This window comes from Lepidochelys kempii, chromosome 1, assembly GCF_965140265.1.
Source record: "Lepidochelys kempii isolate rLepKem1 chromosome 1, rLepKem1.hap2, whole genome shotgun sequence".
In the NCBI taxonomy this organism is placed as follows: domain Eukaryota; kingdom Metazoa; phylum Chordata; order Testudines; family Cheloniidae; genus Lepidochelys; species Lepidochelys kempii.
The window spans coordinates 215,528,035-215,553,677 of NC_133256.1; the positions used below are offsets into that span (position 1 = coordinate 215,528,035).

A 25,643-nucleotide genomic window follows, 5' to 3' on the forward strand; every position below is an offset into this window, starting at 1 on the left:
AAGGCCTTTGAACTTTTGCCTCTGACCAAGCCGGGCACCCCTCCCCCCCTAGCTTGGGATTGGGGAGGGGCCCTTCAAGTGGGAAAATTAAACAAAGAGCTTGGGAACTATGAAAAGGGGAGCCCTGATGAACAAAGAGGGAGAGGCAGGGTCTGCAGGGAAGGAGATTGAAACCCAGTCCCCACAAGCAGGGGTACCTGGGATAGGTTGGGGCAGCCCAGGTTTTGAGGGAAATGCTGAGGATTAGGTAAGACATATGCCCGTTGGCCTTTAGTTGCCTTAACACTTTTCTCTCTGGTCACTGTGTTCCTATGGATACATAAATAATATCACTCTCCTGGGCCTGGTACTATTCAATATTTTCATTAGTGATTTGGATGATGGAGTAGAGAATAAACTCATAAAATGTGTGGATGACACAAACCTGGGAGGGGTCACAAGCTTTTTAGTGAGAGTATTAGAATTCATAATGACCTTGATACATTGGAGAATTGGTTTGAAATCAGTAAATTAAAATTCAATAAAGACAAGTACAAAGTACTAGACTTAGGAAGGAAAAATGAAATGCAAACAATCGAAAATGGGGAATAACTGACTAGGCAGCAGTACTGCAGAAAATGTTCTGGGGTTATGTTGGATCACAGACTGAAATGGGTGATGCTGTTTTGAAAACAGGAAATGTTATTCTGGATTTTATAAACAGAATTGTCACATGTAAGACAGAGGAGGTAATTGTCCTGCTGTACTCAGCACTAGTGAGGCCTCGGCTGGAGCAGTGTGTCCAGTTTTGGGCTTTCTCTCTACAATGGGTAGGTAGGACAAGAAGTAATCCATTTAGATTGCAGCAAGGGAGAGTCAGGTCAGATATTAGGAAAAACTTTCTAACTATAAGGATAGTTAAGTACTGGAACAAGGTACCAAGGGAGGTTGTGGAGTCCCCGTTGTGACGTTGCACTCCATATGTTTTATGGAAATATGCTTATGAGTGTGAATATGATGTAACTGGAATATGCTTTATGCAAAAGGTCTCATGTAAGGTATCAAAACAAAAGTTATAACCTACTGAATATATTCCTCCTATTTGTATGTATGTGTCATTCTTGTATCTGAAGCTAGAAATGTGAAGTATGACTCTGAGGTCAGATTGTAATTATGCAAAGTGTGGGCAATTAATGGTGGTTTAGAATCTTGATGGCTCCCATTGACTACGACAATTGGTTGTAGATGGTTTATTTACCTGCAAGCCTTCCTGTGTACGTGTGGGCCAGCCTGTGGGTAATGAACAATGAGGTCTCACAGGACATCCATATTAAATCCATCTTAAATCTGGTACTTTTCCATTTAGAAGGAGGGGTAGGGACAAAAGATTCCTACCTTGTGCCAAAGCTGTAAAAAGAGGTGGAGCAGGACAGACAGGGCTGTCAGTCATGAGAAAGCCCCTGTTTTCCACCTCAGATGTCTGGTGGAACTAATAAGGACTGTACCAGGGGACAGGATTGGGCCCAGACTAGAAAGGAGTCTAGTCTGGGAAAGAAGCTTATTGGAACATCTCTGAGGGTGAGATTTTACCTGTAATCAGTTTCTTAATGTATTAGGCTTAGACTTGCGTGTTTTTTATTTATTTTGCTGGATGACTTACTTTGTTCTGTCTGTTATTACTTGAAACCACTTAAATCCTACCTTTTATTCTTAATAAAATCACTTTTGTTTATTAATAAACCCAGAGTAAGTAATTAATACCTGGGGGAGCAAGCAGCTGTGCATATGTCATAAATATAAAGGGAAGGGTAAACCCCTTTGAAATCCTTCCTGGCCAGGGGAAAGCTCCTCTCACCTGGAAAGGGTTAAGAAGCTAAAGGTAACCTCGCTGGCACCTGACCAAAATGACCAATGAGGAGACAAGATACTTTCAAAAGCTGGGAGGAGGGAGAGAAACAAAGGGTCTGTGTGTCTGTCTATATGCTGGTTTCTGCCGGGGATAGACCAGGAATGGGGTCTTAGAACTTTTAGTAAGTAATCTAGCTAGGTATGTGTTAGATTATGATTTCTTTAAATGGCTGAGAAAAGAATTGTGCTGAATAGAATAACTATTTCTGTCTGTGTATCTTTTTTGTAACTTAAGGTTTTGCCTAGAGGGGTTCTCTATGTTTTTGAATCTAATTACCCTGTAAGATATCTACCATCCTGATTTTACAGGGGGGATTTCTTCATTTCTATTTACTTCTATTTTTATTAAAAGTCTTCGTGTAAGAAACTGAATGCTTTTTCATTGTTCTCAGATCCAAGGGTTTGGGTCTGTGGTCACCTATGCAAATTGGTGAGGCGTTTTATCCAACATTTCCCAGGAAAGGGGGGGTGCAAGTGTTGGGAGGATTGTTCATTGTTCTTAAGATCCAAGGGTCTGGGTCTGTATTCACCTATGCAAATTGGTGAGGCTTTTTACCAAACCTTGTCCAGGAAGTGGGGTACAAGGTTTTGGGAAGTATTTTGGGGAGAAAGACGCGTGCAAACAGCTCTTCCCCAGTAACCAGTATTAGTTTGGTGGTGGTAGCGGCCAATCCAAGGACAACGGGTGGAATATTTTGTACCTTGGGGAAGTTTTGACCTAAGCTGGTAAAGATAAGCTTAGGAGGTTTTTCATGCAGGTCCCCACATCTGTACCCTAGAGTTCAGAGTGGGGGAGGAACCTTGACAGCATATCTCTCTGTCAGTGGACAGTTTATGAGTTTACCCTATATAGGCTTTATACAGAGTAAAAGGGATTTTTTCGGGATTTGGATCCCATTGGGAACTGGGTGTCTGGATGCTGGAGATAGGTGACCTGCTGAGCAGTTTTTGGTTGAAGTCTGCAGCTTTTGGGGTGTGGACCAGATCTGGGTGTGTGCTGCAGCAGGCTAGCATGTCTGGCTCAACAAGGCAGGGTTTTGGAGTCCCAAGCTGGCAGGGAAAACGGGCTCAGAGGTAATTTCAGAACATGAGGTGGCAGTCCCAAGGGGGTGTCTGTAACCGAACCCGTCACACACGTCATTGGTGACTTTTAAGAATAAGTTTGACAAACATCTATCAGGGATGGACTAGGTATACTTAAACCTCTCTTGGTGTGGGGGGATAGACTAGATGACTTCATGAGGTTCCTTCCAGTCCTACATTTCTATTTATTCCAAGATTTCATAAGCTATTCAGGCCTGCTGATTTTTTAAAAAAGTTTATCCCTACTAGATACTGTTTAACATCCTCCTTAGTTACCAACAGACTGCAGAGAGGTTCACCCTCTTCACATAGTATGAATACACTTCCTGCTTCTATCCCAAACCAGAAATGTTTATTGAACACTTCTGCCTTATTTGCATCATTATAAACTATTTTACCATCTCCATTTGTAATGGGCTACACCTTTGTTAGGATTTGTTTGTTTGTTTGTCTTTACTCCTAATATACTGAAAAAAATGGTCATTATTGTTCCTAGCCCTGCCAACTATGGAGTTTTCCCTGATAGCTTTAGCTTCCCTTATCGATTTTCTACATCTCAGAACTTCCAGTGTATATCAATTGCTATTAAGTTCCCCCTTTCCATTTGTTGTACATTGCTTTTTAAAAAAAATGTCTAATTGCTGCCTGCACTGTCCCACTGCACCACATGGGCTTTTGGCCAAAGTTCTAAGGCACTGGAACACCTAACTCCCTGAGGCTCCTTTGTAATTTTCATCCTTCATTGGCTTTCTAGGACACATTGAGCTCCAGCTGGTTGGAGAAGATAGTGCCTGCTCAGGACGTGTGGAAGTAAGACATGGAGACACTTGGGCTACAATCTGTGATGCCCACTTTGATCTCAAAGCTGCCAGTGTTATCTGTAATGGACTAGAGTGTGGAACAGCTCTATCTATCCCAGGAGGAGCTCATTTCCGAGAAGGACATGGACCAATCTGGACTGAGGAATTCCAGTGTGTAGGGAATGAGTCACACATCATGTACTGTCCCAGGATATCACACAGGAATCAGACGTGCTCACATGCAAATGATGCAAGTGTCATATGCTCAAGTAAGAATTTGGCACAATGTCTCTAAAATCCCAGTCGTGTGTATTCTAGAGTTGAATGCAGCAAAAAAAATGATCTCACTCTGTAGGGAGCTGAGATAACAAAGCTGCTACCAGCTTCCAGTAAAACCTAAACAACTCGATATAATGGGAATGGGTTCAATCCCCCAACTTTCCTTTCCTTTATTATTTAATATAAAATATCTTAAATGCTCCCTTTCTAAACCCCTTCTCCCTTCTCCCCGGGGCACACAGGGTTCCGTCTGGTGAACGGCAGCACAGCGTGCTCAGGAAGGGTGGAGATCCAGGTTCTTGGTGCCTGGGGAACCCTCTGTGACTCATGCTGGGATTTACCAGACGCCAACGTTCTCTGTCGTCAGCTCGACTGCGGATTCGCTGTATCAGCCCCAGGAGGAGGGTATTTTGGGAAGGGAACTGGCTCTGTCTGGACAGACACATTTCACTGCAAAGGGACTGAAACCCATTTGCGCCATTGCCCTGTTACTGCCCTGGGGGCCTCTCAGTGCTCACACGACAATGATGCCAGTGTGATTTGCTCAGGTAAGTGCAAGAGAGATGCTGGATTAAGGACACCTGCCCCTCAGTGTGTGATGCTGTCCCACAGTACTTACAACGATTAAAGCCAAAATTCCCAACTCGCTACTTATTTGCGGTGATTGAGCAGCAACCTGAGACCCTCAGGGCCTGATTCTCCTGAGTACTCACCATTTCTGCAGAGCTTTATGTGTTCAAAGTACTCTCCAGACACTAATAAACCCTCACCAAACTCCAGGGAAGTAGGTGGATAAGTACTATTATTATCTCCTGTGACAGGTTGGATCACAGAAACCCCTTGGGGGCTGCCACCTGATGTGCCAAGACTACTTCTGCCCCTGCTTTCCCTGCCAGCTTAGGACTCCAGCACCCTGTCTCGCTGAGCCAGACATGCCAGTCTGCTCCAGCACAGACCCAGGGTCTGAAGCACGTGCCCCAAAGCTGCAGACTTAACTGAAAGCAATTAAGAACTGTTCCCGTCTTTAACACTCAGATGCCCAACTCCCAATGGGGTCCAAACCACAAATAAATCCGTTTTACCTTGTATAAAGCTTATACAGGATAAACTCATAAATTGTCCACCCTCTATAACACTCGGAGAAAGATATACACAGCGGTTTAACCCCCCTCCCCGGTATTAATACATACTCTGGGTTAATTAATAAATAAAACGTGATTTTATTAAATACAGAAAGTAGGATTTAAGTGGTTCCAAGTAGTATCAGACAGAGCAAAGTGAATTACCAAGTAAAATACAATAAAACACGCAAATCTAAGCCGAATACAGTAATAAAACTGAATCCAGATAAAATCTCACCCTCAGAGATGTTTCAATAAGTTTCTTTCACAGACTGGATGCCTACCTAGTCTGGGCACAATCCTTTCCCTGGTACAGCTCTTGTTCCAGCTCAGGTGGTAGCTAGGGGATTTCTCATGATGGCTGCTCACTTTGTTCTGTTCCACTCACTTATATACCTTTTGCATAAGGCGGGAATCCTTTGTCCCTCTCTGGGTTCCCAACCCTCCTTTTCAATGGAAAAGCACCAGGTTAAAGATGGATTCGAGTTCAGGTGACATGATCACATGTCACTGTAAGACTTCATTACCCACTTGCCAGCATACAGGAAGCATATTTCAGTTACATTATATTCACACTCATCAGCATACTTTCATAAAATCCTACAGAGTGCCATGTCACAGCTCCATTTTACAGACGGTGAAACTGAGAGAGAAAAGCAAAGTGACCTGCCCAAGGCCACCCAGTGAGTCAGCAGCGGAGTCAGGGGTCATACAAGCAACAGTCTGATGCTGCACAACCCCGATTTATCCATCCTGGGCACTGAAAGTGGCCAGGGCCCTGCGGGAAAATAATTCACTAGAAAATTAATTTAAATGGCCAGCCAATCTGGTTCCCTTGTGCCTAAATGGAGCCCATCTTATGGGTCTATAGATCCATAGAGTTTTAAGACCCAAAAATGCCATTATGATCATCTGCTTCTCCCCTCACCACAAGGACCCCTCCTGCTTAATGAAGTTTCAGCTCCCCTCTCTGCCACATCTTCAGATCCATGTACAGAGTCTCCATAGGGCTTCTTGCCTGGCTGGAACTGGGATCCTTACAGAGAAACCTACTGCAGAAGCCCTGGATTTCAACCTTCTTCCTAATAATGGACACGTAGCTTCCAGGACTGACCCCCACAGAGCCCAGAGTCACTGGTGCCCTTACACACCATGACTAAGCCTATGTGGCCCTGCCCAGAACTCTCAACAGACATCTACTCTCCTCTTTACAACTGATAACTTTGTACCTTGGGGGCAAAAAACCTGGCAATTCTCCTGCTTCTCACAGAGGCTGCTACCTGCATTCCTCACTGAATTGCCTGCAGCCCTGCCCTGCCTCTCCTAACTAGCTACTCAGCCCAGACCCTGGTTCTCGGAGGGAACTCCTCAGCACATGAAGATGCTGATTTCTCCCTACAATTGCTGGAAGGAGAATCCCTTCTAAGGAAAAACACCTGGTCCCTTCCATACGAGCTCCATCTGCCATGATCCCATCCGGCCTTCCTGCGGAGCTGTGGTACCCAGTTATATCCATGAGCCTCCTCGGAAAGCCCCAGATCTACTCTCTGCCCTCACACTACACTAGTGGCATACCTAGGACAGGAAACTTGGGTGGGCCTCAGCTTTCGGGGGTGGGCAGTGACCGGAGGAGCAGAGGGAGGGGTGCAGGAGGAATCTGGTGCCCTGGGAAGGGGGCAGGAGGGAGGGGGGCTCCAAAGCTGAGGCTGCTCAGGGCACATAGGCTGCGGGGCGTACCTAGGGTAACCAGATAGGAAATGTGAAAAATTGGACAAGTGGTGGGAGGTAATAGGCGCCTATATAAGAAAAAGACCCAAATATCAGGACTGTCCCTATAAAATCGGGACATCTGGTCACCTAGGCGTGTATTTTGGGCAAAGTGGGGTCCCACTAGGGCTCAAGCTCTGCTCACCCTTCCCGACCCTGGCTCAGTGTCCGACAGCCCAGCCACGTCCCTTTCCTGCCGGTGCCGGGAGCTGCTGCCCTGGTCTCCGGCCCCAGCACTAGCCCCACCCAGACCTGCCCTCACGAGGCACACCCCCCGCGGGGCTAGTGCTTGGGTCAGAGACCAGGGAAGCAGCGCATGGCGCTGGCAGGAGAAAGATGCAGCCAGGCTGTTGGACACCAAGCTGGGGGTGGGAGTCCCAGCCTGTGGATTCGGGGGGCTCCAGCCCCGATTTGGGTGGGCTTGGATGATCACTGGGTGGGCCACAGTCCACCCGTGGCTACACCCCTGCACTACCCTAGCTGCATGCAGGCAGTCTCCTGGTCCAGTCTTAGGGTGAACTCCTGGCTCCGCTGAAGTCAATGGAGGTTTTACCATTGCCTTCAGTGGGGCCAGGATTTCACTCTTAGCCTTGAAATGTTATTTGGTTACCAAGATCCTTGAGCTGTTTGGATCCAGTGCGCACACACTGCACCCGTCAGATTGCCATACTAGTACATACTGTACCCGACACAGCCAGTGGGTGTGCCCTGCACTGACTCTGCTGTTGTCTTTTAACATGGTCAGTCTCTCCTGGCTGCACCTGGGTCTGAACTCGGGGAGTAATTCCTAACTTACCACGCTGATGTCGGACTCTCGGATTCTGGGACACACGGAAAGACTGAGATTCTATGTGGAACTATAGAACTATAGACTGAGGAACTATGACGTGATCGGAATAACAGAGACTTGGTGGGATAACTCACATGACTGGAGTACTGTCATGGATGGTTATAAACTGTTCAGGAAGGACAGGCAGGGCAGAAAAGGTGGGGGAGTAGCACTGTTTGTAAGGGAGCAGTATGACTGCTCAGAGCTCTGGTACGAAACTGCAGAAAAACCTGAGTGTCTCTGGATTAAGTTTAGAAGTGTGTGCAACAAGAGTGATGTAGTGGTGGGAGTCTGCTATAGACCATCGGACCAGGGGGATGAGGTAGATGAGACTTTCTTCCGGCAGCTCACGGAAGCTACTAGATTGCATGCCCTGATTCTCATGGGTGACTTTAATTTTCCTGATATCTGCTGGGAGAGCAATACAGCGGTGCATAGACAATCCAGGAAGTTTTTGGAAAGCGTAGGGGACAATTTCCTGGTGCAAGTGCTAGAGGAGCCAACTAGGGGGGGCGCTTTTCTTGACCTGCTGCTCACAAACCGGGTAGAATTAGTGGGGGAAGCAAAAGTGGATGGGAACCTGAGAGGCAGTGACCATGAGTTGGTTGAGTTCAGGATCCTGACGCAGGGAAGAAAGGTAAGCAGCAGGATACGGACCCTGGACTTCAGGAAAGCAGACTTCGACTCCCTCAGGGAACGGATGGCCAGGATCCCCTGGGGGACTAACTTGAAGGGGAACGGAGTCCAGGAGAGCTGGCTGTATTTCAAGGAATCCCTGTTGAGGTTACAGGGACAAACCATCCCAACGAGTCGAAAGAATAGTAAATATGGCAGGCGACCAGCTTGGCTTAACAGTGAAATCCTAGCGGATCTTAAACATAAAAAAGAAGCTTACAAGAAGTGGAAGGTTGGACATATGACCAGGGAAGAGTATAAAAATATTGCTCGGGCATGTAGGAATGATATCAGGAGGGCCAAATCGCACCTGGAGCTGCAGCTAGCCAGAGATGTTAAGAGTAACAAGAAGGGTTTCTTCAGGTATGTTGGCAACAAGAAGAAAGCCAAGGAAAGTGTGGGCCCCTTACTGAATGAGGGAGGCAACCTAGTGACAGAGGATGTGGAAAAAGCTAATGTACTCAATGCTTTTTTTGCCTCTGTTTTCACTAACAAGGTCAGCTCCCAGACTGCTGCGCTGGGCATCACAAAATGGGGAAGAGATGGCCAGCCCTCTGTGGAGATAGAGGTGGTTAGGGACTATTTAGAAAAGCTGGATGTGCACAAGTCCATGGGGCCAGACGAGTTGCATCCAAGAGTGCTGAAGGAATTGGCGGCTGTGATTGCAGACCCATTGGCCATTATCTTTGAAAACTCGTGGCGAACCGGGGAAGTCCCGGATGACTGGAAAAAGGCTAATGTAGTGCCAATCTTTAAAAAAGGGAAGAAGGAGGATCCTGGGAACTACAGGCCAGTCAGCCTCACTTCAGTCCCTGGAAAAATCATGGAGCAGGTCCTCAAAGAATCAATCCTGAAGCACTTGCATGAGAGGAAAGTGATCAGGAACAGCCAGCATGGATTCACCAATGGAAGGTCATGCCTGACAAATCTAATCGCCTTTTATGATGAGATTACTGGTTCTGTGGATGAAGGGAAAGCAGTGGATGTATTGTTTCTTGACTTTAGCAAAGCTTTTGACACGGTCTCCCACAGTATTCTTGTCAGCAAGTTAAGGAAGTATGGGCTGGATGAATGCACTATAAGGTGGGTAGAAAGCTGGCTAGATTGTCGGGCTCAACGGGTAGTGATCAATGGCTCCATGTCTAGTTGGCAGCCGGTATCAAGTGGAGTGCCCCAAGGGTCGGTCCTGTGGCCGGTTTTCTTCAATATCTTCATAAATGATCTGGAGGATGGTGTGGATTGCACTCTCAGCAAATTTGCGGATGATACTAAACTGGGAGGAGTGGTAGATACGCTGGAGGGGAGGGATAGGATACAGAAGGACCTAGACAAATTGGAGGATTGGGCCAAAAGAAATCTGATGAGGTTCAATAAGGATAAGTGCAGGGTCCTGCACTTAGGACGGAAGAACCCAATGCACAGCTACAGACTAGGGACCGAATGGCTAGGCAGCAGTTCTGCGGAAAAGGACCTAGGGGTGACAGTGGACGAGAAGCTGGATATGAGTCAGCAGTGTGCCCTTGTTGCCAAGAAGGCCAATGGCATTTTGGGATGTATAAGTAGGGGCATAGCGAGCAGATTGAGGGACGTGATCGTTCCTCTCTATTCAACATTGGTGAGGCCTCATCTGGAGTACTGTGTCCAGTTTTGGGCCCCACACTACAAGAAGGATGTGGATAAATTAGAGAGAGTCCAGCGAAGGGCAACAAAAATGATTAGGGGTCTGGAACACATGACTTATGAGGAGAGGCTGACGGAGCTGGGATTGTTTAGCCTGCAGAAGAGAAGAATGAGGGGGGATTTGATAGCTGCTTTCAACTACCTGAAAGGGGGTTCCAAAGAGGATGGCTCTAGACTGTTCTCAATGGTAGCAGATGACAGAACGAGGAGTAATGGTCTCAAGTTGCTGTGGGGGAGGTTTAGATTGGATATTAGGAAAAACTTTTTCACTAAGAGGGTGGTGAAACACTGGAATGCGTTACCTAGGGAGGTGGTAGAATCTCCTTCCTTAGAGGTTTTTAAGGTCAGGCTTGACAAAGCCCTGGCTGGGATGATTTAACTGGGAATTGGTCCTGCTTCGAGCAGGGGGTTGGACTAGATGACCTTCTGGGGTCCCTTCCAACCCTGATATTCTATGATTCTATGATTCACATCCCAAGGGAGTCACAATATTCACCAACAAAGCACGTCCCCTTCCCCGCCCCACACACAACCTGCTTCTTGTGCTATGAATTGATCAGCAGGAATCTCATGTTGGACTCAGAGATGACACCACATTTCAGGGGACAGCTCCAGTTAGAACCACCAGTGCCGGGAACTATCTAACACTAGGAGCTCCTGAACTGGATCTACGTGAACCAAGAAAGTTGCCACTTGCTGAGCAAAGATCAGAGGAAGCTAAGGGAATTTACCAATAATAACCTGTTCCTGACCACCGTGAATCCTGCTCTTCCATTGGCCAAACTCCCTCAAGGCAAACTTGCCTAAATCATTCACGGCCCACCTGTTAAGTGCTTGTGCAGACACCGTTCACTGGCTTCCAGGCATTTAAGCCTGGATAAAGTGACTACAAACCTCAGCAGCCATTCCACCACCACACAGAGAGACTATTTTCCCAATCAGTAATCGGCAGGAATTCCCTCGCTCACTCATTTAGAGAGTCCGTTGGCAAGCCCTTGTGTCAAGCTCAGAGTTTTAAAATCATTGCAGCACCTTCCACTTTTCGATTCACAGGAATAAGTGTCTTCTGACAGAGGTTGTTCCCTTCAACACTGTGACACACTCTGATGACTGGCTTATACCTTCTTATTGAGAAATAGTCCACAATTTCATGTGCAGTATTTCTAGTGTATAAGAGAGAGTGTTATTCAGTGTATTTCCCATCTCTCCTGAGCCCAGGTCACTCTGAATCACTCAGACTGCTGAATGGAGAGAGCCGGTGTGATGGGAGAGTGGAGATTTCCCTCCGTGGTGTGTGGGGCAGAGTGCTGGATGACCAGTGGGACATGAACGATGCCAGCGTGGTGTGCAGGGAGCTCCAGTGTGGAGTCGCTGAGAAAGCTTTTAACCCCCCAAAGACTGAGAATGGAACGGGCCCTGTGGGGCTCAGAAGGGTCCAGTGTGCAGGAAATGAGACTCGTCTGACTCTCTGTGACATCTCCACGTCTGAGACAGCCCAGGCAGGAATTGCTGAGGATGTCAGTGTCCTTTGCTCAGGTGATTCATTTCCAAATCTCACAAACATTTTCTGTTCAGTAGGAAAATACATATTAACAGCTGGGATCTATCCCCGCAGGTAGCCGGCAGATCAGACTGGTGAATGGGACAGGTCGCTGTGCCGGGAGAGTGGAGATTTATTACAATGGCAGCTGGGGGACAGTCTGTGATGATTCCTGGGATCTGTCAGACTCCGATGTCGTTTGCAAACAACTGGGATGTGGACGTGCCATCAGTGCAACTGTCTCTGCTCGTTATGGGCAAGGATCCGGGCAGATCTGGCTGGACGATGTAAACTGCTCTGGGAACGAATCCGATCTCTGGGCGTGTCCTTCCGGGGGCTGGGGCCAGCACAACTGCAGACACAAAGAGGACGCGGGAGTTCTCTGCTCAGGTCTGTTCTGGGAATGCTCACGTGAGCCTGGTGACCAGGGGATTAAATGGAGGGGGCAGATGTTTAAGGAGATTGCTGAGAATGACACTTTCATTGACTGTCTCTGCCTCCCTTTCCCTTGTGTAACTACCTACCAGGGTCACCATTAGAAAGTCCTCAACTCCCACCCAGAGGCGTTGGAGATATTGCAAGATTTCCCTTAGAATGCTAGAAGGCTGCATCTCAGGTATCTAAAGGAGATTATATAATGGAAAGCAGTGACTGAAAAGGATGTAGGGTCCTAGTGGAGAAATAACTGAACATGAGCTCCCAGTGCCATGTGTGGCAAAACGCGCTAATGTGAACCTTGGATGTATAAACAGGGGAATAGTGAGTAGGAGTGGGGACTAAATTTTACTGCTGTACATGATGCTGGTGAGACAGATACTGGAATACTTTGTGTCCAGTTCTTATGTCCACAAAAATTGGAGCAGAGAAGAGCCGCAAAAGTGATCTGATGAATAAAAGACTTACAGTGAGAGATTTCAGCTGCTGAATCTGTTTAGCTTATCAAAACGATCAAGAGGTAACTTGATTACAGGGCATAAGTCCCTTCACAAGGAGAACATACCACTTCCTAAAGGGCTCTTTAATCTAATGCAGAAAGGCAGAACAAGAGTCGATGGCTAGAAGCTAAAACCAGACAAATTCAGATCAGAAATAAGGCCCAGGTTTTTAACAGGGAGGGTCATTAACCATCGGAACAAACTACCAGGGAAATGGTGCATTCTACATCTCTTGAAGTCTTCTTGTCTAGACTGGATGCCTTTCTGGAAGCTATGCTTACGTCAAACTCAAGTTATTAGGCTCTATGCAGCTGTTTTACAGAAGGTCAGACTATTTGATCTCATGATCCCTGTCACACTGTCTGGAGAGGCTCACGGCACTGAGTGCCCACCTCAGGGCAGATGGTGAGAAACAAGGCAATACCCCAAACTGCTGGTGTGTTCTATAAGTAGATTTCACCAAGCCAGCAACAGATGTGAACTCCTGGACCAATGTTCCCTCTAATTTTTACATCCATGTGTGGAATGAATTTTGTTCTGTGCACCAGTCTAGAGGTGATGTGTGGTGGGGTTGGGGCTGAAGGGTTCAGAATGTGGGAGGCAGCTCAGGGCTGGGGCAGAGGGTAGCTGTGCACGGGGTGAAGGCTCTGGCTGGGGGTGCGAGCTCTGGGGTGGGGCCAGGGATGAGGGGTTTGTAGTTCTGGCTGCCCTGGGACTGTGGCAGGAAGAGAGGACTCCCCCAAGGCCTCTCTTGCCGCAGCAGCCTGGGGCCAGGGGAGAGGCACCTCTCCCCACTGCGGCAGCTCCAGGGCTGAGGAAGAGGTGCTTCTCCACTCTAGGCCCCTGTGGCTGCATGCCTATGTGGCCTTTGATAGCCTTCTGTGCGTCCACATGGCCACGCAGCTCAGAGGGAACTTAGTCCTGGATCACTGTATCTATCTTACCATGGAGTCACAGACCGTCCCCTTCGACTCTCCAGGCTATTGTCACCCAAACAAACTGGACTTAGGGATAAGTGGTCACTTACACCAAAAATCACATCACATTCAGGTTTCTTCCAATCCCAAGAGACCAGCCACCTACTCAGATCACTTGGTACCCTGGATCTTACACCAAAGACAATGCCTGTAGCCAATCCTGTAATAAACTATATACAGGTTTATTCACGAGGAAAAAGAAATAAAAGGGTTGTTTACACGGTTAAAGCAAGCAATCACCTACACACAAATGAGTTACCATTTATATCCTCGGAGTGACAGAGTTGTAGTGATCTGTCAAGTCCAAATGTCCTTCAGCGCTGACCCAGGGGTAACCCCTTGGGGTCTCGGGCTTCAGTTTGGATTCTTTAGCTCTGTCACAGTTCAAACAGCCAAAAAGATGAAAAATCTTCCCATCTATTATTTTTATTCCCCTCTTCCAGCCTTCAAAGCAATGGGATAAGACCTTCTGCATGTACTACATGCAGGGGATGGGCGGCGGGGATCATTCCCATCCCTGAGTTCACAAGTTCAGAGCAAACATTTTCAGTTATAAAGCAAAACTTGCATATGTTCTTGTTGCATGGACCACAGACATTACAAGTGAGATTAGTGCCCACAGCAACTAACCAGCATTTCATAAAGTCTAAACACTCAATACATTCTTCCAAGACTAATACCTGTTTTCAGCAAAACTAACACACATGTGACCCTGCCTGATCTCCAGCTATGAGATTGTAAGTTCTCAGCCAAGGCCTGCAGCCTGGGCAAGAGCTGGCATCTGGCCTGCCAATGTCACAATCCTTCCCGGCCTTTTATCTATTACAATCTGTATGTAGCCGCTGCTAAATTGTGGCCTTCCAGAGATGCCCACTGTATTTCGAAGGGGCCTGTGGTGTCTAAAAGAGTCTCTTACTCCTGGAGTGGTTCTCTAGCAGTTGCTCCTGCAGAATGATGCACAGGATCGTTAGCAATCGCAGGGATTTCACTCTTCACACCCCAGTTCATTTCAGAATCAAATGATTTAAATTCCCTTTTTCTGCATTTTCTTCTAGAGTTCACAGATCTGAGGCTGGTGAGCAACAGTGACTGTGCAGGGCGGCTGGAGGTTTTCTACAATGGGACGTGGGGCAGTGTTTGCTCCAATCAGATGTCTGGAGTCACCCCAGCAATTGTCTGCAAACAGCTGAACTGTGGGGACGGAGGGCAAATTGCAAGTGACTTTGAATATGGAGCAGGTTCTGGTCCCAGGTGGCTGGACCACGTTGCATGCAGTGAGCAGCACAGCTCCCTCTGGCAGTGCCCGTCAGAGCCCTGGGATCCAAAGTCGTGTGATAACCGAGCAGAAGAGACCCATATTTCTTGCATTGGTAATTCTGAAACTACCTGCATGCGCGCATGCAAACCCACATGTACGCGATGTGTTCAATTAATTGAAGGGTTAGGAGAGAATTTTTGTTGTTGTTCACATCTCAGTGTAGGCAGATTTAAATTCTCAACACAAGTTACAAACATATTTTCATGATTTTCATTTTTTCATATTTTCATTTTTTATAGGAACAAGCATTTGTCTGACTAACAACAAACATGGAAGTTAATCAATTAATCTTAAAAGAGACCGGTGTTAGACACTGCGATAAGGTAGTCTGAGAGCCAAGAAAAGTCTCTCCCTAGAGACGGACATTAGGCAGCTCTGTGGTTATTTATCCTTTTGGGATGAACAATCAGAGGTGGGCCCAGGCTGTGCAGTTTGGGTCAGAAATGGAATCCCCCATAAGTCTGGGTGCATGCCGGCCTATGTGTCTAACAGCTGAATAGCAAATTAATGAGGTATTAAATGACCCAGAGTTCACATTTCAGTTTATACAGTGCTGAAATTAGGGGGTTAAAATACAGATAAATTCTACTCCCACCTCACACACACAACCCAGTGCATTCACCTCAGCTTTTTCTCTCCATAGAAAAAAAACCAAAACCAACTCAGACCCTGTTTGCCGAATGCCCGAACTCTCCAAGCTGCACAGGTATCTCTGCTTCTCATTGTCTCCCTCTTGGTCCCTAAGTTGTCCCAGTAACATGTGAGGTTTCTGCATTTCTAGACCAGGACAAGTTACGTGTCGTGGGAGGAGAGGACAGATGCTCGGGGAGAGTGGAGGTTTGGTACCGTGGCTTCTGGGGAACAGTTTGTGATGACTCCTGGGACATGGCGGATGCTAACGTTGTGTGTAAACAACTGGGCTGTGGATCTGCTCTATCTGCCCCGGACAAGGCTGCATTCGGCGAGGGGACTGGTCCCATCTGGGTGGAGACGTTGAATTGCAGAGGGACAGAGTCATCTCTCTGGGACTGTCCTGCCAGGCCCTGGGGTGAGAGCAACTGTGGTCATAAGGAAGATGCTGCCGTGAATTGCTCAGGTGAGTGACAGGAGATGTTTCTGCTACATGCTGTAATATTCAGGGAAAAGGATGGTTTAGCCCACCCATCCCCTTTGGTCCCAGACCAGGCCCTCCCATCTCCTGAGTGCCGGAGCATCCTGGATGTTGAGGGGTGGAACCTTTGTGGGATCAGACTGACTCAGGCACCAGCCCACATAGCCCCTGCATCATCACAAGCCCCACTGTGCTGGTTTCTTATGAGAGTCCTCATTGCTGCACAGAGCACAAGGGACTTGGGCCCTAAATCACTAACAAACAGGCCCTGTGCTGCTGTGAGGGAGTCTGTGGAGGTGACAGCTGGAGACAACCAGGGACTCTCAGAGGTGAGGATCCCCCAGGAACAAACACGTCGCCTCCCCCTTGCTACAGGTTTGTGGGCTCCCACGACTCTCACAGACTCATCTCTCCCTGTCGCTTGTTCATTTCCATCCAGCTCCCCCGCGCCGCCCTCCGACCGACAGTGGGAGAGTCACGGTGCCCGTGGTCATCTGCATTATCCTGGGGGCCCTGCTCTGCCTGGTCTTAATCATCCTGGGGGCGCAGGTGCGAAGTGCCAGGGCACAGCGCAGAGGTGGGTCCTGATTTGTGTCACTGTGTGAAATGCCTCTGCAGTAGCAGGGCGGCTGCAGGGTGTCAGGGTGAGGGACGATACCAGGCTGGGTGGGGTGGCCAAGGGTGCCTGTTAACGCCTCTCTCTTTTACTATTTCATTAACTGTCTGGCAGTGGAACAGTCCAGCCATGAAATCTGGAGATGATACTGGCTAGGGACCTTTACAGTTTCAGAGAAACGGCATCTGTATCCCCCCTCCCACCCTCCAGTGATCCACTCCAGGAATGCCTACTCAGGCCTCCAGCCGTCACCTGTCTCTGGGTGGGAAACCCCTGTCCCATCTCCTTGCGGCCAGGGGCTTTTAAGACTGCACAGTCCCCTGCCTTCCACTGTGATACCCCCAGCAAACCAATCTGCCTACAGGCCAGCCCCCATGCTGTGCTTTCTCCCTAAGGGCTATGAGCAGGGCATTGCCAGCAGTTACAAGTTACCACCCAGCTCTCTCTCAGCAGATTACACCTTATTCCGAGGATAAAAGTATGACAGAGAAAATATTAAAAACAATAAAAATTCCTCCACACTTGCTGAACATACCAGAATTCACCCATCTTCCTCATGGGCAGCCTGGTAGACCAACATCCCTCCAACGATTCAGTGTTGAGATCCCTATGGACAGAAGGTCCTGCCCATTTGCAGAATCAAAATGAAAGCCCTGAGTCTTTTTAAACTCAGCCTTTCATATCAGAAGCCCTCCTTTGTCTCTTGGTCTCTGGTAACCCAGTTTGAACCAGTCTGTATAAACCACCCTGAAGGTTTTTACCTTTCTGGAGTTGTTTACAATCTCAGTGATTCACCTTAATCACCCACCCACCCATCCACCCCCCACACACACTCAGTGTTTTTTCTTCCTGGAGGAGCTGTGGTAACCCTCCGACATGCAGTAGAACATAAACCATTCATGGCTTTAATATAGTGATTCCCAAAGATACTGCCTGGAGCTGCAGTATCTGCCACAGGGAGGGGATCTGAATATCATGAGGAGAGACATCATGGAAAAGGGACCGAGAGAAACTGGAAATATTATCAAGGAAAAAAGGTGTATAAAAATAGAGCTGTGGTAAATAGTTGTGAAGAGAGTGATCCAGTAGAAAAGACAATCTTAGGAAGGAGAAGTGTGGAAAAGGAGCATTTTACTATCTTGTACTCAAGGCTGGCACTTGTCGGGGATTTTACATCTATAACACACTTTATACAAACATTAGCGACCAGCTCCTTGGCAAGAAGATAGAAGATGGGATTGCCATCAACATACATGTAACAGTCACAACGTTGCAGTAAGACAATGACTACAATCAGATCTCATGCTTCAGGGCTTCAGCCAGTCTCCTGCAGGGGTCAGGAAGGAATTCTGGGAAGCCCCCATCTTTGTGTTTTGTTTTGCTTCGTTTTGTTTCTTGCCCTCCTCTGAAGCATCAGACTTTAGCTACAGAGGGAGCTGTGACACTGGATGGGCTGGAACAGTCCTCTGAGGTGATACAGAGAAACCTCTTTCGAAGATATCTGGCTGGTGTGTCTTTCCACATGTTCAGGGTCAAACCAATTGTCAGATTTGGGGTCAGGAAGGAATTTCCCCCCAGGTCAGATTGGTAAAAAGGGACATTGGGGGATTTTCCTCTTCCTCTGAACCATGGAGCATGAATCGCCAGCCACGATTATCAAGGCATCTCTCAAGTAATCAGTTCCCTGCCACTGCGGGGCCCTTGGGCATTGGTGGTACCTTACTCGCTCCTGCTTTCTGCCTGTGGCACACAAGAGTTTATTCTCCTGAGGAGTGAAATGCTTTACTCGAAGTGCATCTTTGGGCTCAAACCTATTGGTATCTGGGTGAAATGCAGTGGCCTGTATTATACAGGAGGTCAGACTAGATGTTCTAATGGTCCTGTCTGGCCTTAAACTCGATGAAAAAAAAGAGGTTCTCACCATTTTGCAGAGAAACACCTGCGTGGGGGAAGAATTATTTACGCTGCTCCAAAGGGGAATAGCCAGAAATAATGAGATGAGATTAAAAAACATTTAAGATGAATGTGAGGAAGCTTCCTGACAGAGAATTAGCCCTGGGAACCATCATCAAAGTGCTGTTGTGGAAAGAAATACTGTCACCTGGCTCATTTAAATTCCAGCAGTGGGAATGTGTGGTAGGGTTCAGGCTCGCACTAGGCCCACGGGGAGAGGCTGGATGATCCCATAGTGTTTCCCGTCTCTGGTTTCAATGACCCTGTGCAAACCCTGCCCTTTGTTTTCAGGCTCCAGAAGACCCTTGGATCCCTTCTCTGAGGCCGTGTACGAGGAGATTGATTATAACCTGATGAGAAAAAAGCAGGAGATGTTCAGTCGCTCAGGTCTGTGGGTCTCACTCTTAACAGGGGGCAGCTATCTAATGCCCTGTCCATCTGAGGCCCTGACCCAGAGTTAAATCACTGCAGCTTCCGCCCTGTGAGCTTGTCATTGGAGCTGCGCACAAGTCTCCACTGCAAAATGTTTTGGTGAAAAATGGAGATTCAGAGACACCGAAACATTTCACAAATTCTTGTCGATTTCACCCAATTGTTCCAAATACACACAGAACGATTCATTTCATTTCAACACTTTCTAAAGAAAACATTTTGTTTTTTTCAATTGGATATTACTTTTCCCTTAGAAATTTCCTTTAATATTTCCGGGAAAAAAAACAAATAAACAAAAATTAACGAATGTCCAAAAGAACACGAAATGGTTTCATTCAACATTAAACTTTTTTTTTACTTTTGCATTTCCCAAAAATTTCCCAAAATAGTCATTTTTGGCTCAACTCAAAACAATCTTATGTTTTGCTTTTTTCCCGAACGGTCAGAAAACCAAACCATCTGGTTTTTTTGCCAAGCTCTAGCTGTGGGAGCTGGGTCTGTGGTGAGACCAGCAGTTACTCATGTAGACTGAGGGAGATGGGTTTCCTTCCCACCATACACTGAGTGTCCCAATTCTAGGGGCAGTTAATTTCCCATCTGCCCGTCCTGCAGCCTTGGCGTGTAACCAGTGAGGGGTCAGGAAAGCGACTGTCTGGGGCAGGCTAAACTATCATTTGAAAACTTCTTTGGAGCAGGGGATGTTCTGTGCCCCCCTCCCACCGCAGCCACTGGTCTGCTGGGTCGGCTCCCTCCTGCCCCCGGAGCAGAGAGATCAGCTCAGGAGAGCCTCATGACTTTGAGTCCCGGCCCTTTTATCCTTTGTGCCATTTTGTCTCAATGTCTGATGGGAACATCCTGCCCAAGGGCTGTGCTGTGGTGGGGCTCTGGGAACATGCTCAGGGCATCTCCCAGCATCACTGCCAAGATGGTTACAGTGAATGTCAAAAAGAAAAGGGGTACTTGTGGCACCGTAGAGACTAACAAATTTATGAATCACAGACTTTGCTCTGGGCCTTTCTTGGTTTAATCTGGAAACACCACGGAGAGCTGATCGACTGATTCATGGGGGAGGTGGGTATTTACCCTTAAGAAGGAGGAGTCCCCTCTCTGGCTGAGGAGGCCAGGACAATTGTGGAACTTCCCTGGACCAGCAGCCAGAGACGGGCCATTCACTCACCCCAGCATCTTTCAGGTCAGATCGTATCATCCCCTCAGTCACATTTATCACAATAACATGGAGATTTCTCTTGGGGAGTCTGTGTCAGCCTCTCACTGCTCAGAGTTGCTGTGAGTCACCATGTCCTGTAGAAGAAGGAATAGACTGAGACTGGAAATCCTGCTCCAGACCCCGGATGTGTTCCTAGTCCTGCAGTTCTGCTGTTCTCACTGTAATGAATTTCTGGTTCTCGTCTCTCCAGTCTCCTATTCAGATGACTCAGTGACGAAGCTGCAGTATTACACTGGGGACAGCGAGGGGGAAAACGATCCTGGATCAGAAGAAGGTAACGGGGGAGGGGCCAAGAGACCCACATCTGGGCAGAGAAATGAATTTCTATCACACTTTCTGCAATCGCAGCCATTTCCACCCCCCACCCCCCCACACACACGGTTCCCATTGTACACAGTCGGGTCTCATCCCATTGAACAGGATTTCTGTCAGAATCTCAGGATGGGAACATGTGACCATCTCCTGAGCACACACCCCTCGGAGTGGCTCCCAGTGACCTCCCCAGGTGTGGAGCTGGAGGAGACGGGTCAGTCTCTTTTGGTGGAAGGCGTCAGTGCCCAGCAGGGCTCATCTCTTGTCCCCGAGAGAGAGAGGAAGATTGTCCTATGTTATAATTACAGATGGGCGCAACCCAACTCACTGATCCAAACCCACCAGAACTTTGGGGGGCAGAGGGATTTGCAGATTCTGACCCCAGCTCTGGATCTCAGTTTTGGGGCTGGCACCTGTCGCTGTAACAGGCTGAAGCAAAATCCTGGACCTGAACTTCCGGGCCTGGCCCCATCTCTAATCATAAACGGGGCGGCATTTCTCCCCGAGCTGCTCTCAAGGGAGTCCATGATTTGGGCCCTGTGGGAGTTTAGCCTGTGGCTGGGGGAGGAGACACTGAGCAGATGAGCCAGTTCTGCTGAGAAGCTGGAGCGCTGCCAAGCTGAGCCCTGGGCTGCCTAAGAGGCCAGTGGAGAGCAGGAGCTCACAAAGGATCAGGCCAGTGACCTCCCAGTAGGAGCTTTAATTCCTGCAGAGGGGAGGTTCCCCCTCCCCAGTGTAACAGGAAAATTCAAACCTGTCTGCAGAGATCAGCTGGATCCACACAGGCCGGCTCTGGCCTGGCAGTGCCCGTGTTCCAACCTGTTATCTCAGCACAGGCCCAGATCCTGCTCCCACGGAAACACGTGAAAGAGCTGCTGTTGGATTCTGCAGGGACAGGATTGGCCCCTTGTTATTTCTGGGACTCCTGTTTTACTGTAGTTCTCTGACTTGTGCCCTTCTCAGCATGGGCCCCTGCGACTTCCCCTCTCATAGAATCATAGAATCATAGAATATCAGGGTTGGAAGGGACCCCAGAAGGTCATCTAGTCCAACCCCCTGCTCAAAGCAGGACCAATTCCCAGTTAAATCATCCCAGCCAGGGCTTTGTCAAGCCTGACCTTAAAAACCTCTAAGGAAGGAGATTCTACCACCTCCCTAGGTAACGCATTCCAGTGTTTCACCACCCTCTTAGTGAAAAAGTTTTTCCTAATATCCAATCTAAACCTCCCCCACTGCAACTTGAGACCATTACTCCTCATTCTGTCATCTGCTACCATTGAGAACAGTCTAGAGCCATCCTCTTTGGAACCCCCTTTCAGGTAGTTGAAAGCAGCTATCAAATCCCCCCTCATTCTTCTCTTCTGCAGGCTAAACAATCCCAGCTCCCTCAGCCTCTCCTCATAACTCATGTGTTCCAGTCCCCTAATCATTTTTGTTGCCCTTCGCTGGACTCTCTCCAATTTATCCACATCCTTCTTGAAGTGTGGGGCCCAAAACTGGACACAGTACTCCAGATGAGGCCTCACCAATGTCGAATAGAGGGGAACGATCACGTCCCTCGATCTGCTCGCTATGCCCCTACTTATACATCCCAAAATGCCATTGGCCTTCTTGGCAACAAGGGCACACTGCTGACTCATATCCAGCTTCTCGTCCACTGTCACCCCTAGGTCCTTTTCCGCAGAACTGCTGCCTAGCCATTCGGTCCCTAGTCTGTAGCTGTGCATTGGGTTCTTCCGTCCTAAGTGCAGGACCCTGCACTTATCCTTATTGAACCTCATCAGATTCCTTTTGGCCCAATCTTCCAATTGGTCTAGGTCCTTCTGTATCCTATCCCTCCCCTCCAGCGTATCTACCACTCCTCCCAGTTTAGTATCATCTGCAAATTTGCTGAGAGTGCAATCCACACCATCCTCCAGATCATTTATGAAGATATTGAATAAAACCGGCCCCAGGACCGACCCTTGGGGCACTCCACTTGATACCGGCTGCCAACTAGACATGGAGCCATTGATCACTACCCGTTGAGCCCGACAATCTCACGTGCCATGATACACAGCTCTAGTTAGAAGGGCCACCTGCACTGAAGAGACGCTGCTGGTGTCATGGGCTGAGTGTGGTGTTTGCTGTTCCAGAGGGAGTTTCCCCAGGGGGGTCTCAGTTGGATTACGATAACGTGGAGGAGCCTGCCTTGAACGACATCCCCCAGACTCCAGACGGCCGAGGTGAGCAGTGAATCCGCCTCCTGGAAGCAACGTCACCCTGACGAAAAACTAACTGTATTTCTCAGTAGGGACAATAGTGGTTTGTTAAGAAAACCAGGAAGTTCACCCACCAGTATTGTCTATTAGCGTAATGCTGGGGGCGCTGACCAGGTGCATGACAAGAGCTGTGTGGAGGCCCAGGGGTAGGGAAGCATGTGATGTCCTAAGGCATAATAAAGGCCCATTGCAGGGACTGAAGGAGCAGTTTGCTCAGGAGCTGCCCATGCTATACTTGGCTCAGGTCACTGCCCCAGCTTATATACATCTGTGTCAGACACGCTGTGCTGGGCGGGACATAGAGATTTTACACCCAAGGACCCATGTCCCGACCTTATTAGCTGGCTCAGCTCCAAGTGGTGTCAGTACGTTGGAGACTGATGGCAGTTTATGGGGTAAACTTTATCAGGAGAATGCACTGAAAAGTCATTTTTAAAGTAATGTCAAGTTTAGGAAGCCAGGGACAAGCTCTGGGCAATTCCAAGTCATTTCTGTTTGTAATTATTGTAACCAAATGCCTTGTGGAGTAATCCCTCTGGACTAGATCCCAGACACCCTTTCTAGACCTCCCCCCGTCCCACACTTGTAATCTAGGAGCTCTAGGATCCTCTCAATTAGCTCCTGAAACATATCAAATCAATGTGATATGTGAAATCCCCCAGTCTCAGGGTTTCAGAGGAGGGCTTCTCTTAATGCCCTGAAGGTGGAAGTTAAGTGCTGAGAGATCCCCCAGGGATCAGTGAGGCTGGTGCATCTGCAGCTTGTAGTTTATTTCTGTCTTCACTGTGAATATTCTCTTAATTACTGCACATCTTCATGTCAGATGCCCCAGCCCTGCCTGGAGATGTCCCAGGGGCTGTTTACGATGATGCCAGAGAAGTGTCTGTCCCTGAAGGTGACCCTGGCTTGGGGCAGAATGGTGAAAAAGGCACTGGGGCGAGTGACAGGGACAGTGATGCACAGACAGGTGAGTGGAAAACTGTTTGCACTTCACAGTGTCTCTGCAAAGTGGGGTAGCTGGAAATGTGGGGTACACAGCAAGGGAACAGCCCTGGCCAACCCAACGCCTGTGAGAAAAACTCTCCTTCTCTCATCTCTCCATTCCCTCAAAGAAGAGGCTTCAGTGCCTGAAATAGAGAGAGGAAAAGTAGGATCTGTGCTGGGTGGTACTTCCTGGTCAAACCAGCAAGATAGCTCGGATTCCCTCAAGCTCTAGGTTCAAATCCTTGGGTGTGGCTGCCCTACTCTTGATGTACTGGATTCCTACCTATTTACTGAACGTGTATCTTTTGGGCAGAATCTTATAAACCAAAGTCATGTTACTGCTGTACAAATGCTAAAGAGCCCATGACACTTCCTGTAAAAGTCGAGCTTTGCCTATTATCCTTGGCCTAAATTTCCACTCCCCTCCCTGTTGTGCCATGAGCAGAGGAGGTGCAGTGGTGATGAAATGTGCGTTGCTTAGTACTTGATGCTTATCTTCATTGTTAGGGCAGAGTGACAGTTCTGATGTCCTTAAGTAAGTGCTCCTGGCTGGTAAGTGCTTGGGATTTTTTTCACCAATGTACAGGTAGCTATAGCTGGCAATGGGCAGTGTTAGCTGGTCTGGAAACCAAAGGTTTTAATTTCTAGACTATGTATCGAGATGATGGATTAGAACTTGTTCTAGACCAAGCCAGAAGACTGAAGGGGGAACAATTCCAACCCACACCGTAAAGCAAAGGTTCTCAAACCATGGAGCACAGAATATATTCTGGGACGGCATGAGAAGCCAGAGCAGAGAGGAGCAGCTACTTTCCAGGCGCCCAGCTTCGAAGGCAGCGCCGCCACCAGCAGCAGCACAGAAGTAAGGATGGCAGAGTATGGTGTTGCCACTCTTACTTCTCCGCTGCTGCTGGCGGTAGTCCTGCCTTCAGAGCTTGACGGCCAGGGAGCTATGTACTTAAATGGCTCTTTGTGACTCAATGCCCGACTGCTGTTCATATTTAGTGAGAGTTGCACGTTGATTTTTGTAAATCGGTAGATGTACTTGTGTGGTGGGGGTGGGGGGCGTCAACTACAATGGACACAAAGAAGGGGGGTGATCAAAGAAGTTTGAGAACCACTGCTGTAAACGCCGCCTTGCTCTACTGCTGCCCATCACCATAGAGTGGATCCACTGACTGTATGTGTCTCCCTTGGTATTTTCAGGTGGGAGTCTGCACTCGCGAAGGAGTGAAGGTGTATCTGGGATGGAGAAGGAAACCCTGTTCCTGCCTCTGGGAGACACAGGTTATGATGATGTGGGACATTGTGACTCTGGGGGATCACAATATCAGAACAGTGTGATTGGACAAAATAACCTTGTGCTGATGTAAACGCTTCACCTCTTTCTCTTAGAAATGCTCCCTCTGTTCTGATGGTCCAGAGACAGTCCCTTCCAGTTTGATAGACAAAGCAGGTGTTTTTATAAGATTTGTGTGAAGTTGCAAGAACTACAAGTGTGAGAGGGAAAAGATTCATAAACTTTCTTTGCATAATTCTCTATTGTTTCAAGGGATGGAAGTTTCCTGCTTTTTTATGCCTATAATTTCTTCATCTTGAATTTGTGCCTTTTTGCATATTAAATCCTTTCTGAAAGTCTTCCTTGTTGTGGAAGTTTTTCTTGCCAGATGAATTGTGAAGTTTCCATGGTTCATCACAGGGAGAGGCTGAGATACAACAAACCAGGAGACAAGGACGGGCCACCTCTGGGTATGCCTGGCTGTTTGATGGGAGGTGGGTTGACACTAAATGTTCTATCAGGCATGTGGTAAAAGTGAGACACCGGCAAGAGAACATTCTGAGATGAGCAACATGG

General features: G+C 48.0%; 1 protein-coding gene across 1 annotated transcript in view; it reads left to right on the forward strand.

Annotated features, from left to right (window-relative positions):
- The window catches only part of LOC140907395 (scavenger receptor cysteine-rich type 1 protein M130-like), a 265,485-nt gene extending 240,324 nt beyond the window's left edge, over nt 1-25,161 (forward strand). The window contains 13 exon segments of the mRNA XM_073333292.1: nt 3,725-4,039; nt 4,283-4,597; nt 11,340-11,657; nt 11,737-12,051; nt 14,629-14,943; nt 15,535-15,597; nt 15,673-15,987; nt 16,442-16,579; nt 18,863-18,958; nt 20,422-20,505; nt 22,679-22,768; nt 23,628-23,771; nt 24,995-25,161. Of these exon segments, the coding sequence (XP_073189393.1) occupies nt 3,725-4,039; nt 4,283-4,597; nt 11,340-11,657; nt 11,737-12,051; nt 14,629-14,943; nt 15,535-15,597; nt 15,673-15,987; nt 16,442-16,579; nt 18,863-18,958; nt 20,422-20,505; nt 22,679-22,768; nt 23,628-23,771; nt 24,995-25,161 (2,675 nt within the window).
- Nucleotides 25,162-25,643: the final 482 nt, after the last annotated feature.